General features: G+C 35.9%; 1 protein-coding gene across 1 annotated transcript in view; it reads right to left on the bottom strand.

Annotated features, from left to right (window-relative positions):
• LOC100445724 (EF-hand calcium-binding domain-containing protein 3) overlaps positions 1 to 15,163 on the bottom strand; it is a 544,420-nt gene that overhangs the window by 482,386 nt on the left and 46,871 nt on the right. Inside the window, exons 12-15 of the mRNA XM_063718854.1 lie at positions 15,060 to 15,131; positions 10,604 to 11,098; positions 7,656 to 7,793; positions 6,306 to 6,377 (exon numbers count right to left, since the gene is read on the bottom strand). Of these exons, the coding sequence (XP_063574924.1) occupies positions 6,306 to 6,377; positions 7,656 to 7,793; positions 10,604 to 11,098; positions 15,060 to 15,131 (777 nt within the window). The remainder of the gene's footprint in view (positions 1 to 6,305; positions 6,378 to 7,655; positions 7,794 to 10,603; positions 11,099 to 15,059; positions 15,132 to 15,163) is intronic.

Raw genomic sequence — 15,163 nt, 5'->3', positions numbered from 1 at the left:
CTCCTCTGAGCTAAAGGAGCATGTTCTAACCCAATGCAAAGAAGCTAAGAACCCCGACAAAAGGTTACAGGAACTGCTAACAGAACAACCAATTTAGAGAAGAACATAAATGACCTGATGGGGCTGAAAAACACAGCACAAGAACTTCATGAAGCACACACAAGTATCAATAGCTGAATCAATCAAGCTGAAGAAAGGATATCAGAGATTGAAGATCAACTTACTGAAATAAGACGTTAAGACAAGATTAGAGAAAAAAGATTGAAAAGGAATGAATGAAGCCTCCAAGAAATATGGGACTATGTGAAAAGACCAAACCTACGATTGATTAGGGTCCCTGAAAGTGACAGGGAAGAATGGAACCAAATTGGAAAACACACTTCAGGATATTATCTGGGAGAACTTCCCCAACCTAGCAAGACAGAGCAACATTCAAATTCAGGAAATACAGAGAATACCACTAAGATACTCCTTGAGAAGAGCAACCCTAAGGCACAAAATCATCAGACTCTCCACGGTTGAAATGGAGGAATAAAAGTTGGCCAGGCATGGTGGCTCACGCCTGTAATCCTAGCACTTTGGGAGGCCGAGGCGGGCAGATCACGAGGTCAGGAGATCAAGACCATCCTGGCTAACACGGTGAAACCCCATCTCTACTAAAAAAATACAAAAAATTGGCTGGGCGTGGTGGTGGGTGCCTGTAGTCCCAGCTATGTGGGAGGCTGAGGCAGGAGAATGGTGTGAACCCGGGAGGCGGAGCTTGCGGTGAGCGGAGATGTGCCACTGCACTCCAGCCTGGGTGACAGAGCAAGACTCCGTCTCAATAAAAAAAAAAAAAAGTTAAGGGCAGCCAGAGAGAGAGGTCAGGTTACCTACAAAGGGAAGCCCATCAGACTAACAGCAGATCTCTCTGCAGAAAACCTACAAGCCAGAAGAGAGTGGGGGCCAATATTCAACATTCTTAAAGAAAAGAATTTTCTAACCGGAATTTCATATCCAGCCAAACTAAGTTTTATAAGTGAAGGAGAAATAAAATCCTTACATACAAGCAAATGCTGAGGGATTTTGTCAACACCAGGCCTGCCTTGAAAGAGGTCCTGAAGGAAGCACTAAATATCAAGAAAGGAAAAACTTTCTTAATATAAGAAAAACTTTCTTAATACCAGCCACTGCAAAAAAAAAAAAAAAAAAAACACTCGTATATAAAGACCAATCACACTATGAAGAAACTGCATCAACTAATGTTCAAAATAACCAGCTAGCATCATGATGACAGGATGAAATTAACATAGAACAATATTAACCTTAAATGTAAATGGGCTAAATGCCCCAATTGAAAGACACAGACTGGCAAATTAAATGTATTCAGGAGACCCATCTCACATGCAAAGACACACATAGGCTCAAAATAAAGGGATGGGGAACTATTTACCAAGCAGATGGAAAGCAAAAAAAAAAAAAAAAAAAAAAAAACAAACACAGGGGTTGCAATCCTAGTCTGTGATAAAACAGCCTTTAAACCAACAAAGATCAAAAAAGACAAAGAAGGGATCAATGCAACAAGAAGAGCTAACTATCCTAAATATACATGCACCCAATGCAGGAGCACCCGGATTCATAAAACAAGTTCTTTGAGACGTACAAAGATACTTAGACTCCCACACAATGAAAGTGAGAGACTTTAACACCCCACTATCAATAGTAGACAGCTCAAGGAGACAAAAAATTAATAAGGATATTCAGGACTTGAACTCAGCTCTAGATCAAGCAGACCTAATAGACACCTACAGAACTCTCCACCCCCAATCAACAGAATATACATTCTTCTCAGCACTACATCACACTTATTCTAAAATTGACCACATAATTGGAAGCAAAATACTCCTCAGCAAATGCAAAAGAATGGAAATCATAACAGTCTCTCAGGCCACAGTGCAATCAAATTAGAACTCAGGATTAAGAAACTCACTCAAAACCAAACAGCTACATGGAAACTGAACAACCTGCTCCTGAATGACTACTGGGTAAATAATGAAATGAAGGCAGAAATAAATAAGTTACTTGAAACCAATGAGAACAAAGACACAATGTACCAGAATCTCTGGGACGCAGCTAAAGCAGTGTTTAGAGGGAAATTTATAGCACTAAATGCCCACAGGAGAAGGCAGGAAAGATCTAAAATCGACACCCTAACATCACAATTAAAAGAACTAGAGAAGCAAGAGCAAACAAATTCAAATGCTATCAGAAGACAAGAAATAACTAAGATCAGAGAAAAATGGAAAGAGATAGAGACATGAAGAGTACTTCAAAAAATCAATGAATCTAGAAGCTGGTTTTTTGAAATTATTAACAAAATAGACTGCTAGCAAGACTAATAAAGAAGAAAAGAGAAAAGAATCAAATAGACACAATAAAAAATGATAAAGGGGATACCAGCACTGACCCCATAGAAATACAAACTACCATCAGAGAATACTATAAGCACCTCTACACAAATAAACTAGAAAATCTAGAAGAAATGGATAAATTCCTGGACACATACACCCTCCCAAGACTAAACCAGGAAGAACTCGAATCTCTGAATAGATCAATAACAAGTTCTGAAATCGAGGCAGTAATTAATAACCTACCAACCAAAAAAAGCCCAGGACCAGATGGATTCAGAGTTAAATTCTACCAGAGGTACAAGGAGGGGCTGGTAGCATTCCTGCTGAAACTATTCCAAACAATAGAAAAAGGGGGACTCTGCTGTAAATCATTTTATGAGGCCACCATCACCCTGATACCAAAACCAGTCAGAGACAAAACAAAAAAAGAAAATTTGAGGCTAATATTTCTTATGAACATCGATGTGAAAATCCTCAATAAAATACTGGCAAACTGAATCCAGCCACACATCAAAAAGCTTATCATCACATAAACAAAACCAATGACAAAAACATGATTATCTCAACAGATGCAGAAAAGGCCTTCAATAAAATTAAGCACCTCTTCATGCTAAAAACTCTCAATAAACTAGGTATTGATGGAACACATATCAAAATAATAAGAGCTATTTATGACAAACCCATAGCCAATATCATACTGAATGGGCAAAAGCTGGAAGCATTCCCTTTGACAACCAGCACAAGACAAGGATGCCCTCTCTCACCACTCCTATTCAACATAGTATTGGAAATTCTCCCCACAGCAATCAGGCAAGAGAAAGAAATAAAGTGTATTCACATAGGAAGAGAGGAAGTCCAATTGTCTCTGTTTGCAGATGACATGATTGTATATTTAGAAAACCCCATCATCTCAGCCCAAAATCTCCTTAAGCTGATAAACAACTTCAGCAAGGTCTCAGGATACAAAATCAATGTGCAAAAATCACAAGCATTCCTATACATCGAAAACAGGCAAGCAGAGAGCCAAATCATGAGTGAACTCCCATTTACAACTGCTACAAAGAGAATAAAATACCTAGGAATACAACTTACAAGGGATGTGAAGGACCTCTTCAAGGAGAACTGCAAACCACTGCTCAAGAAAATAAGAGAGGACACAAACAAATGGAAAAAAATCCATGCTCATGGATAGGAATGATCAATATCATGAAAATGGCCATCTTGCCCAAAGTAATTTATAGATTCAATGCCATCCCATCAAGCCACCAATGACTTTCTTCACAAAATTGGAAAAAACTACTTTAAATTTCATATGGAACCAAAAAAGAGCCTGTATAGCCAAGACAATCCCAAGCAAAAAGAAGAAAGCTAGAGGTATCATGCTACCTGACTTCAAACTATACTAAAAGGCTACAGTAATCAAAACAGTAAACAGCATGGTACTGGTACCAGAACAGATATATAGACCAATGGAACAGAACAGAGGTCTCAAATAGCACCACACAGCTACAACCATCTGATCTCTGGCAAACCTGACAGAAACAAGCAATGGGGAAATGATTCCCTATTTAATAAATGGTGTTGGGAAAACTGGCTACCCATATGCAGAAAACTGAAATTGGAACCCTTCCTTACACCTAATAGAAAATATAACTCAAGATGGATTAAATACTTAAATGTAAGATCTAAAACCATAAAAACCCTAGAAGAAAACCTAGGCAATACCATTCAGGACATAGGCATGGGCAAAGACTTTATGACTAAAACACCAAAAGCGATGGCAACAAAAGCCAAAATTGACAAATGGGATCTAATTAAACTAAAGAACTTCTGCACGCAAAAGACACTATCATCAGAGTGAACAGGAAACCTACAAAATGGGAGAAAATTTTTGCAACCTATCCATCTGACAAAGGGCTGATATCTAGAATCTACAAAGCACTTAAACAAATTTACAAGAAAAAAAAACCCCATCAAAAACTGGGTGAAGGATATGAACAGACGCTTCTCAAAAGAAGACATTTAACTTTGGGAGGCTGATGTGGGTGGGTCACAAGGTCAGGAGATCAAGACTATCCTGGCAAATATGGTGAAAACCTGTCTCTACTAAAAATACAAAAAATTAGCCGGGCATGGTGGCACGCACCTGTAGTCCCAGCTACTCAGGAGGCTGAGGCAGGAAAATCACTTGAACCCAGGAGGCAAAGGTTGCAGTGAGCCAAGACCGCGCCACTGCACTCCAGCCTGGGTGACAGAGCGAGACTTTGTCTCCAAAAAAAAAAAAAAAAAGAAGAAGAAATTTATGCGGCCAACAAACATGAAAAAGAAAGCTCATCATCACTGGTCATTAGAGAAATGCAAATCAAAACCACAATGAGATACCATCTCATGCCAGTTAGAATGGCGATCATTAAAAAGTCAGGAAACAACAGATGCTGGAGAGGATGTAGAGAAATAGGAACGCTTTTACACTGTTGGTGGGAATGTAAATTAATTCAACCATTGTGGAAGAAGTGTGGTGATTCCTCAAGGATTTAGAACCAGAAATACCATTTGACCCAACAATCCCATTACTGGGTATATACCCAAAGGATTATAAATCATTCTGCTATAAAGACACATGCACACGTATGTTTATTGCAGTGCTGTTTACAATAGCAAAGACTTGGAACCAACCCAAATGCCCATCAATGATAGACTGGATAAAGAAAATGTGGCACATATACACCATGGAATACTATGCAGCCATAACAAAGAATGAGTTCCTGTCCTTTGCAGGGACATGGATGAAGCTGGAAACCATCATCCTCAGCAATAACGCAAGAACAGAAAACCAAACACCACATGTTCTCACTCATAAGTGGGAGTTGAACAATGAGAACACATGGACACAGGGAGGGGAACATCACACACTGGGACCTGTCGGGGGTGGGGGGCTAGTGGGGGGATAGCATTAGGAGAAATACCTAATGTAGATGATGGGTTGAAGGGTTCAGCAAACCACCATAGCATGTGTATACCTATGTAACAAACCTGCACGTTCTGCACATGTATCCCAGAACTTAAAGTATAATAAAATAGTCTATTTCCTTACAAACTGATCATAAAGGAACACTTTTTAAAAGAAATTGACTTGCTAATATTGTCTTCAATAAATCCAGACACTTCACCACTTACATCCATCAGAAATGACAAATGATAATGTAGCTTTTAACATAAGTCTCTTCATATAAGTATAAAAGGCAATCTCTTGCTTTGGACTAATTTTTCCTTATCTGGGGAATTTTTTTGGAAACAGACAAAAAGCTTATTTTTCTTTTTTAGCATATGTATAAACAGAACAAAATAAAAACAGCAAGCCTTAATATCTTTCATTTCTCATTTTAATCTTCCTAAAAAATATTTAATCATTTGTATAAAAATATTGCAAGCAAAAAAAGGGTATTGTGGTAATAGTTCTACAACTCAATAAATTTAATAAAAATCAGTGGATGAGTGAATTTTATGTACATAAATTATACCTTGATAAAGCTGTTTTTAAAAGTTCTAAATCAAAGGTGAACCAAACCAGTATTTCATTCAAACAAGTCCATGGAAAAAAAAAAAAAACCATATCATCCATCAATTCCTAACCAATGTTGCTAATTACCTATTTGATCTCCACATTATCATTATTACCACACATTTATGGCTCACTTTTCAGTTTGCAAAATTCACGTGACAACTCTGTGAGGTAAACAAGTTAGCTGTTATTACTCTGATATAGCAAGTTTTTAAAAACTGGCAACTGACTTGCCTAAGAGTCACAGGACTATTAAGTATCCACCCAAAAGCAAGCCCAGTTCTGTTGAACCTAATTCTTCTCAACACACTGCTCTTCCCTCTAAATCATTTTAAAACAAATTTCCTACCTACCATTGCATTCAGGAAAACTTCGCTCCTTGGCGAGAGCACTTATAAAGTCATCTAACTCCACCATTCCATTCTCTGTTTTTAAAAAGAATTTAGATTATACATTCTGGTGTATTTTTGCATAAAGGTAAATTTACATTTTAACACAACTATTTTTAAACTTTACTTGATCCTTCATTTCATCATCTTATTTCTCCTTCATATCATGTCTCATAATTCTTTCTAGATTAAGTCAGTTCATTTGAACAATTATTGAGAGCATATTAGTGCCAAGAACCATGCTAGGCACTGAGAATACAAAAATAAGAAAGACACAGTCCCTGCTTTCTCAATATCTATTACATGCAAAGGACTGAGTGAGATACTAATTTCTTAAGAGATCTAGGAAAAAAGAAAGATGTCCATATAGATAGACCATGAGAGAGTTAAGGAGTCTATTTCATACCATCTTGAAAACCCACTCAATATACTATCCATTAAGACACCTTAACAATACTAACCAGCCCTGATAAAACCAAGTATCCCCATCTCTATCTCCCTAGTATCCATGTGGTCCAATGTTTTACCTATTTTTAGATATAAACCCTCACAGTGATCATGTCAATCCTGATAGGCAGCAAAAAGGGCTCAATAATTTTAGTGCCGCCCACTCTTTATATAATTTTTAATTGAATCTTCTTTCAGCTTTGCCTTAGCTAAAAAATTGTGCCCAGATTCTGAGGATTCACTTCTAATGTTATTCTCAAATCAGTCTTTCCCCAAAATGTCACCTCTTTCCTCTCCTCAACTGAACTTCTGTTGTGGAAAATTCTTAGTTACTGATAAAAATAACTTCCCTAGTATAAAAACCCCTCCTAGAAACTTAAACTCTGCCTTTAACTTAGGCTAGTGACTGGGATATGCCACTCAACATCTAAATGTTAACTGCTAAGCATACCTGGCTCTAAATTCCCCCATATTTTGTAATCTCCAATTATTAATCTTTGGATCCTTGGGCTATTTGTGCAGATATTTCTATACCCCTTAGATATTGTGGTCTTACCGTCTGAACCTCGCTACAACTGGATCAGTCTCCCCAGCACCACTCTACTATTAATAGGCACAGCTAGGGATAGTGATGAAGAGCTTTACTGAAATGATCTGGAAATATGAAAGGCTCCAAACCAATCCATTTGGTCAGAACTTAAAGGAATTTTTTTTTACTATTTTCCATTTTTATATCTAAATTTTCTTTAGAATGACCCATTCTGTCCCATTCCTAATTTCTGATTGAGAGGAATTCCTCCAATATTTAATACTATCCCATAAAAATATCTAACTTTCTCAGAAACTTCAGTGTTATCAGTCTCTCACCATTTCTACTAGTGTCTGTCACAATCTTCTGGAATTCTTCATCTAATAAATTAATTCCTGTTGAAGGCAAAATAGACTGAAGTTCTTCTGCTGCAATGTAATTTTCTTGAAGTTTACTGATAGCTTCACAGAAGTTTTCTAAATACACAAAATGTAGAGAACTATTAGGCAACAGAATTTATGTCAAAAGCAATAATTAATACTCAAAATCTTTAGAAATTAGAGAACAATTTTATCTATTTTATATTACCTTATAGATTTTATAGGACTGCTTTTCTCTCCATATCTCTGTTCTATATTATATTATATTTAATCTTTCTCTTATAGCTCAAACACAGAACTGTCCTAACATTCTATAAACATTTATAATCTACTTGTTTGGGGGAACAGCCTGTTCCAGTGGCCCAGCCAATGCTGCTTACTTCTGATTAAAATAAAATTAATGGGGCCAGGTATGGTGGCTCCTGCCTGTAATCACAGCACTTCAGGAGGCCAAGACAGGTAGGTCATTGGAGGTCAAGAGTTTGAGACCTGCCTGGCCAACATGGTGAAACTCTGTCTCTACTAAAAATACAAAAATTAGCTGGGTGTGATGGCGCATGTGTGTAGTCCCAGCTACTCAAGAGGCTGAGGTGGAAGGATCACTTGAACCCAGGAGGCAGAGGTTGCAGTGCACTGAGATCGCACCACTGCACTCCAGCCTGAGTGTGTATGTGTGTGTTTGTATGTGTGTGTGTAAAATTAATGAGTCCAAGAAATAAAAACACCGAAGTGTTTTGTTTAAATTGAAGAATTCCAAGCAAAAATGTAGAGTTCTTCACCCTCCCATGAATTTACTCCACCATGTTTTCAGTTCATAACCTTCAAAAAATAAAATCTTAGAAGCAAATACACGTAGACGTCATGTGCTTCTTATTGATGCACTGAGATGGGTACAATATCACTTCTGAGGTAATCTGACCAAAAATACATAACCTGAATTTATTTGTGAAGGAATAAAAGAAAAATCCAAAATGAAGAGTATTATACAAGACAACTAGTCAATACTCTTCAAAAGTGTCAAGGTCATGAAAAATTGAGGAAGCATCCCAGACTGAAGGAGACTAAGGAAAAGTGACAGCTAAATGTAATGGGTGATTCTGGATTAGATCCTGGAATTGAAAAAGAACATTCACGGAACAACTGACAAAATTTGAATAAGGTCTGTAGATCAGTAACAGTATTGCATCAGTGTTAATTTCCTGGTTTAGATCATGTCCTAATGGAAATGTTTGTACTATTTTTGTGACTCTTAAGAATGTGAAATTATTTAAAAATGAAAAGTTATAATTTTTTCATGTAAATCACACAGGCAGTCATATTCCATAAAAGTCCAATTACCATCAATTTGTTTCAGGAAGTTATGCCAGATAAACTATTTCATACTTCTCTATATTCAGAACATTAAGTATGGCTGTGGTAGGTGACATCATTTTATTTTAGTGACACGAGAAAGGTAGATATCACTTTCTTCTGACAGCCTCTTCTACCCATGTCTGTCTGCTGTTTCATTATTCCTTTAACCCAAAGTTTTAATTCTTTTGAAATAAAAATAACTCTCAGAAATTCAAATGAGGCACAAAGTAGCAGCAGTGCATTGGTAAAGGAATCAGAATCAGGATGATAATCACTGTGCCTCCTTAATAGATCACATTCCTTTTTTCCATTGAGCTATTTGAATTATGCACTAATGTATGAATCACAAAATTTTCACTAAACAATCATTTTATCTATTACATTAAATACTAAATATGATATGAAAGTCAGTAAGTTTTTAAAAGAGAATAAATATGACTTAAGTAACTTCAGCAGAGGACTACAGGAAGAAATCTTTAATTGGGTTCCACACACACTACTTCTATGATGAAAGTAATACAAAGAGAGAAAACATATTGGTTGGGAAACCATTGCTCATCTTTGAGAAAAATCATAAAGACTTGGAGACCTAGATATATAGTATTATTTTTTCCTGATATTCTCCTTCCGTAAGAGATAATACCTGAAGTACTATGAATATTATATATTTAAATTACAGCACTCTAAGCAAAAATTTCACATAGATTTCCTACTTGTTTAAATGTTTAATAAATTACAAAATAAACATTTCCAAAAGAAGCCAGGCCTTCTACTTTCTAGGAAATATTAATGACTGCAATTAATCACTGAATAAGTTTCTCAGGAAAAGTTAAGCTCCTCCCTAAAGAGGGCATCTGGAAAGGAATTATCATCAAAATCACAATATTATATCCATTAGTCTATGTGTCAGAAGTGGCAGGCCGGACATGGTGGCTCATGCCTGTAATCGCAGATCCTTGGGAGGCCAAGACGGGAGCACTACTTGGGGCCAGGAGTTCAAGACCAGCCTTGGGAACATTATGGGACCCCGTCTCTATGAAAAAAAAAAAAAGTTAGCTGGGTGTGGTGGCATGTGCCTATGCTCCCAGCTACATGAGAGGCTGAGGAGGTGGGAGGATCACTTGAACACAAAAGGTCGAGGCTGCAGTGAGCTAGGATCACACCACTACAATCCAGCCTGGTTGACAGAGTAAGATTCTGACTCAAAAAATAAATAATAAATAAACATACAATTCAGTGGCATTAATCACATTTACAAAGTTGTACCACCATCACTACTGTAAGTTTCCAGAATTTTTGCATAGGCATGGTGGTTCAAGCATGTAATCCCAGCACTTTGGGAGGCCAATGCAGGAGGATTGCTTGAGGCCAGGGGTTTGAGACCAGCCTGGGCAATTATTTATCTCTATAAATAATTTAAAAATTAAAAAAAAAAAGAAGTGGTGGTTACCCAGGGTGTTAACAATTGAAATGCTTACAACTATCTAATAATTGATTCATTCTGTTCATTTCTGTGATGACTGAAGAACTCAAGAACCTAGATTTTTACTTACTCAGAGTATTAATTGCAGTTTTTTCCGTAGACGAAACCTGTTTTAGGAGACTGGAATGCTTTCTTACAGCTGGCTTCTGAAGTTTTGGGATACTAGAAATATCACTTTTATCCAGAGACTTACTGAGGCTTGTACTACTCTTCAAGCTTTGTGGTTTAGACTTTGAGTCATGAATTTCACCCTTCTCTGAATGTTTTTTAAAGTTTATGCCATTCTTTGAATATGGTTCTTGGACTCCTACATTACTGCTGCCGACCCCACCCAGAAATTTTCTTATTTGCCAAGTATTTTTTGGTCTTTTAGATTCAAGGTCATCATTCTCCATAATTTTGCTATAATATTTGTTGCTTTTTTTATTTAACTTTTTGGATATTGAAGGTTCAGGGAGTTTGGAAGACAAACTGTTTTTCTTCTTATATTTTAGATAGCATCCTGCTATACTTGATAACTTTCTGTCTGAAGTAATTTCATCCAAAGGTGATCCTTCTGTAATTGCTAAATAAGAGAAATATACAATTATTTCATTTACCTATATAATTTGCAATACATTTCAAAAATAACTAAGTCCCCATGAAAACTATTCAAGAAATTATCAGTTGCTTAAACATATAAAACAAACCAAAAAAATTAAAGAACTGACAGTCAAAAGATTGGACTATTAACTAGGTCAAATATAATGTGCTGCCTTAATATATTTACATATTCCCATCCAAAGCTATTTAAAGTTACACTAAAACTAAAATGATAGCCTAATGAAGTATATGGTTCTCATTCCCCACTCCTTCCCAATTGACAAAGATAATAGATTAATAAGCTAATACAGATAGAAATTCCTTACTTATAAAAGTGCAGAACTATGAGGAAAGGGGAGATTTTATTTATAAAATTAGAACTTAAGTAATTACTCTCCTAAATATTCTTGGTATTTGTGGAGGAAAAAATAACTTCATATATAAAACAACATGTTTAGAAAAATATTAACACAATGCCCCAAACTGGGACTTCATTTACAAAATTTATCTGATGTTTCAGAATCTTATCTTACATTTTAATAACACATTTTAAAGTATTTCAAATGTTATAATATTTGATCCTCAAAACAACTCTATGAGACTGTCAAGCAGCAGCAGTATAATCTCAACTATGAATAAATTTTGCCTAGAGGAAATAAAAAAGTTTCTTATCTTAGACTCTATGAGAATAAACAATTGAAAATAATTAAATGAAAATATTTTAATATTAAAATCTGAAAATACTTAAAGATGGTGCTATATATGTATCTCTAAGTGCACTATGTATCAGATAAATAGGTTAGTGAGCAGGTAAAAATATAATCTTTGACACTTCTGATTTAGGCTTTTGGACCACACCAAACAGCCTGCCCAGAATCTCTGATTCTGACTGATTAAGGGCTTTCCCAGTCCTTCAAATGCAGAGACATCAACATAAGACAACAAGAAACATGAAAAATCAAGGAGATATAATACTACCAAAAGAGCACAATAATCTCCTGATAGCTGACCCCAAAGAAATGAAGATACAGAAACTTCCTGACAGAATTCAAACTAATTGTCTAGAGAAAGTTCAGGGAATAAAATTAATGACATACAGAGAAAAAAATTCAATGAAATCAGGAAAATAATAAATGACCAAAAATAGAATTTTACAGACACTGAAATTACACAAAAGAAAATAAATAAACAAAAATCAAGAGCTGAAAAGTGTAATGAAAGAAATGGAAAATACAATAGAGAACATCAACAACATAACTGATCAAGCACAAGAATGAATCTGTGAACATGACAAGTTATTTGAAAATATATAGTCTGCAGTGAATAAAATAAAAAGAATGAAAAATAATGGGGAAAGCTTACAGGATTTATAGGACAGCATCCAAAGAGAAAACAGTCAAGTTATAAGAGTTTATGAAGGAGAAGAGAAAGACAAGAGTAGAAAACTCACATAAAGAAGAACAGAAAACAATCCAAATTTGGGCAAATATATAAATATCCAGGTATAGGAAGGCCAAATGCCTCCAATGAGATGAATTCAAACAAGACTACACCAAGACATATTATAATCAAACTGTCAAATATCAAGAACAAGAGGGAGATTCTGAAAATAGCAAAAGTAAATAACATATACGTTCCAATAAGGAGAGCAAATTTCTCAGCAGACACCTTATAGGTCCATAGAGAATGGACTATATATTCAGAGTACTGAAGGAAATAAACTGCCAACCAATAATACTGTACCTAGAAAACCTGTCCTTCAAAAATGAAGATAAAGACTTTCCCAGACAAAAGCTGAAAGAGTTCATCCCCTATATTTGTCTTACATGAAATGTCAAAAAGAGTTCTTCAAGCCAAAAGAAAAGGATGCTGTTTAGTAACACAAAAAATAAATGTGTAAAACTCACTGGTAAAATAAGTACACAGTCAAAGTCAGAATACACTAATACTACAATGGTGGTGTGCACTTCACTTACATAGTATGAAGGTTAAAAATAATAAAAGCTACAATGATTTGTTAAGGGAAACAATATAAAAATCTGTAAATTGTGACATCAAAAATTATAAATGCAGAAGGAGAGATGAGGTAAAAGCATAGTTTGTTTATGCAAGCAAAGCTAACTTGCTATCAGCTTAAAATTGCCTGTCATAACTACAAGATACTTTGTAAGCTTCAGAGTAGCCACAAATCAAAAACCTACAGTAAATACACAAAAGATAAAAAGTAAAAAAGTAAATAGAGAAAAATCAGTCACAAAAGAAGAGAAAAATAAGGAAACAAAGGATCTATGAAACAAGCAGAAAACAATTAACAAAATGGCAGTAGTAAAATCCTCCCATATCAATAAATACCTTGAATGTAAATGAATTAAAATCTCCAAAGAAAAGACATAAAGTGCCATGTGGAACTGTGAATCAATTAAATATCTTTCCTTTATAAATTACCCAGTCTCGGGTATGTCTTTATTAGCAGCATGAGAAAAGACTAATACAGCAACCAAAACAATATGTATAAAAATAGACACAGAGGCCGTGCACAGTGGCTCACACCTGTAATCCCAGCACTTTGGGAGGCTGAGGCAGGTGGATCACCTGAGGTCAGAAGTTCAAGACCAGCCTGACCAATATGTTGAAACCCCATCTCTACTAAAAATATAAAAATTAGCCGGGCATGGTCATGCATGCCTGTAATCCCAGCTACTCAAGAGGCTGAGGCAGGAGAATCGCTTAACCCAGGATGCAGAGGTTGCAGTGAGCTGAGATCACGCCACTGCACTCCAGCCTGGGTGACAGAGCATGACTCCGTCTCAAAAAAAATGGACACAGAGACCAATGGAACAGAATAAAGAACCCAGAAATAAAGTCACATATTTACACCCAACTGATCAACTGTTGGTTTACACCCAACAAAGCAACAAAGCCAACAAAGCAGTCAAGAATATACACTGAGGAGAGGATACCCTCTTCAATAAATGGTGATGGGAAAAGTGGATAACCATACGCAGAAGAATGAAACTAAACCCCTATTGCTCATCATATACAAAAAACAACTCAAGCTGGATTAAAGACTTAAACATAAGACCTGAAACTAAAAAACTGTTTGATGATAACATAGGGAGAAGTCTACATGACATTGGTCTAGGCAAAGATTTTATGACTAAGATCTCAAAAGCACCAGCAACAAAAACAAAAATAGACAAATGAGACTATATTAAACTAAAAAGCTTCTGCACAGCCAAAGAAATAACAGATTGAAAAGACAACATCTTGAATGGGAGAAAATATTTGCAAACTATTCATCTGAAAAGGGATTAATATCCAGAATTTATAAGGAATTCAAACAACAGTAAAAAAAAAAAAAAAAAAAAAAAAACCATTAAAAACTGGGCAAAGAGCCAGATGCAGTGGCTCACGCCTGTAATCTCAGCACTTTGGGAGGCTGAGGCAGGTGGATCACCTGAGGTCAGGAATTCAAGACCAGCCTGACCAACATGGTGAAACCCTCTCTCTACTAAAAATACAAAACTAGCTGGGCGTGGTGGCATATGCCTGTAATCCCAGCTACTTGGGAGGCTGAGGCAGGAGAATCACTTGAGCCCAGGAGCAGAGGTTGCAGTGAGCCAAGATCGCGCCACTGCACTCCAGCCTGGGCAACAAGAGCAAAACTCTGCCTCAAAAAAAAAACAAACAACAACAACAAAAAAAAACTGGGCAAAGAATATGCATAAACATTTCTAAAAAGAGGACATGTAAATAGCATTTTGAGTATTATATTTTATCTCCCTGATTTAACAGGGTAAATTATTCAGAGAAGGTTTTCAAAACCCTTTATAAAATAAAACTTATAAAAAAAAATAAAAAATAAATAAAACTTATAAATTAAGATTTAATGTAAAGACTTTAATTATAAACAAAACTTGTCATAGCAACAAGAGCTCACTTACAAACATCCTCATACCGTTCCTGTAGCTCATTCAAAGTAAATACAATATCCCCAATATCCACCATGTGGTTACCTGTAATAGAATAAGTTCAAATACTGTATTTA

The sequence above is a fragment of the Pongo abelii genome, chromosome 19 (genome assembly GCF_028885655.2).
Source record: "Pongo abelii isolate AG06213 chromosome 19, NHGRI_mPonAbe1-v2.0_pri, whole genome shotgun sequence".
NCBI classification, from domain to species: domain Eukaryota; kingdom Metazoa; phylum Chordata; class Mammalia; order Primates; family Hominidae; genus Pongo; species Pongo abelii.
Note: the sequence above shows the minus strand (reverse complement) of the source record. Positions and strands in the feature narration are given on the sequence as shown.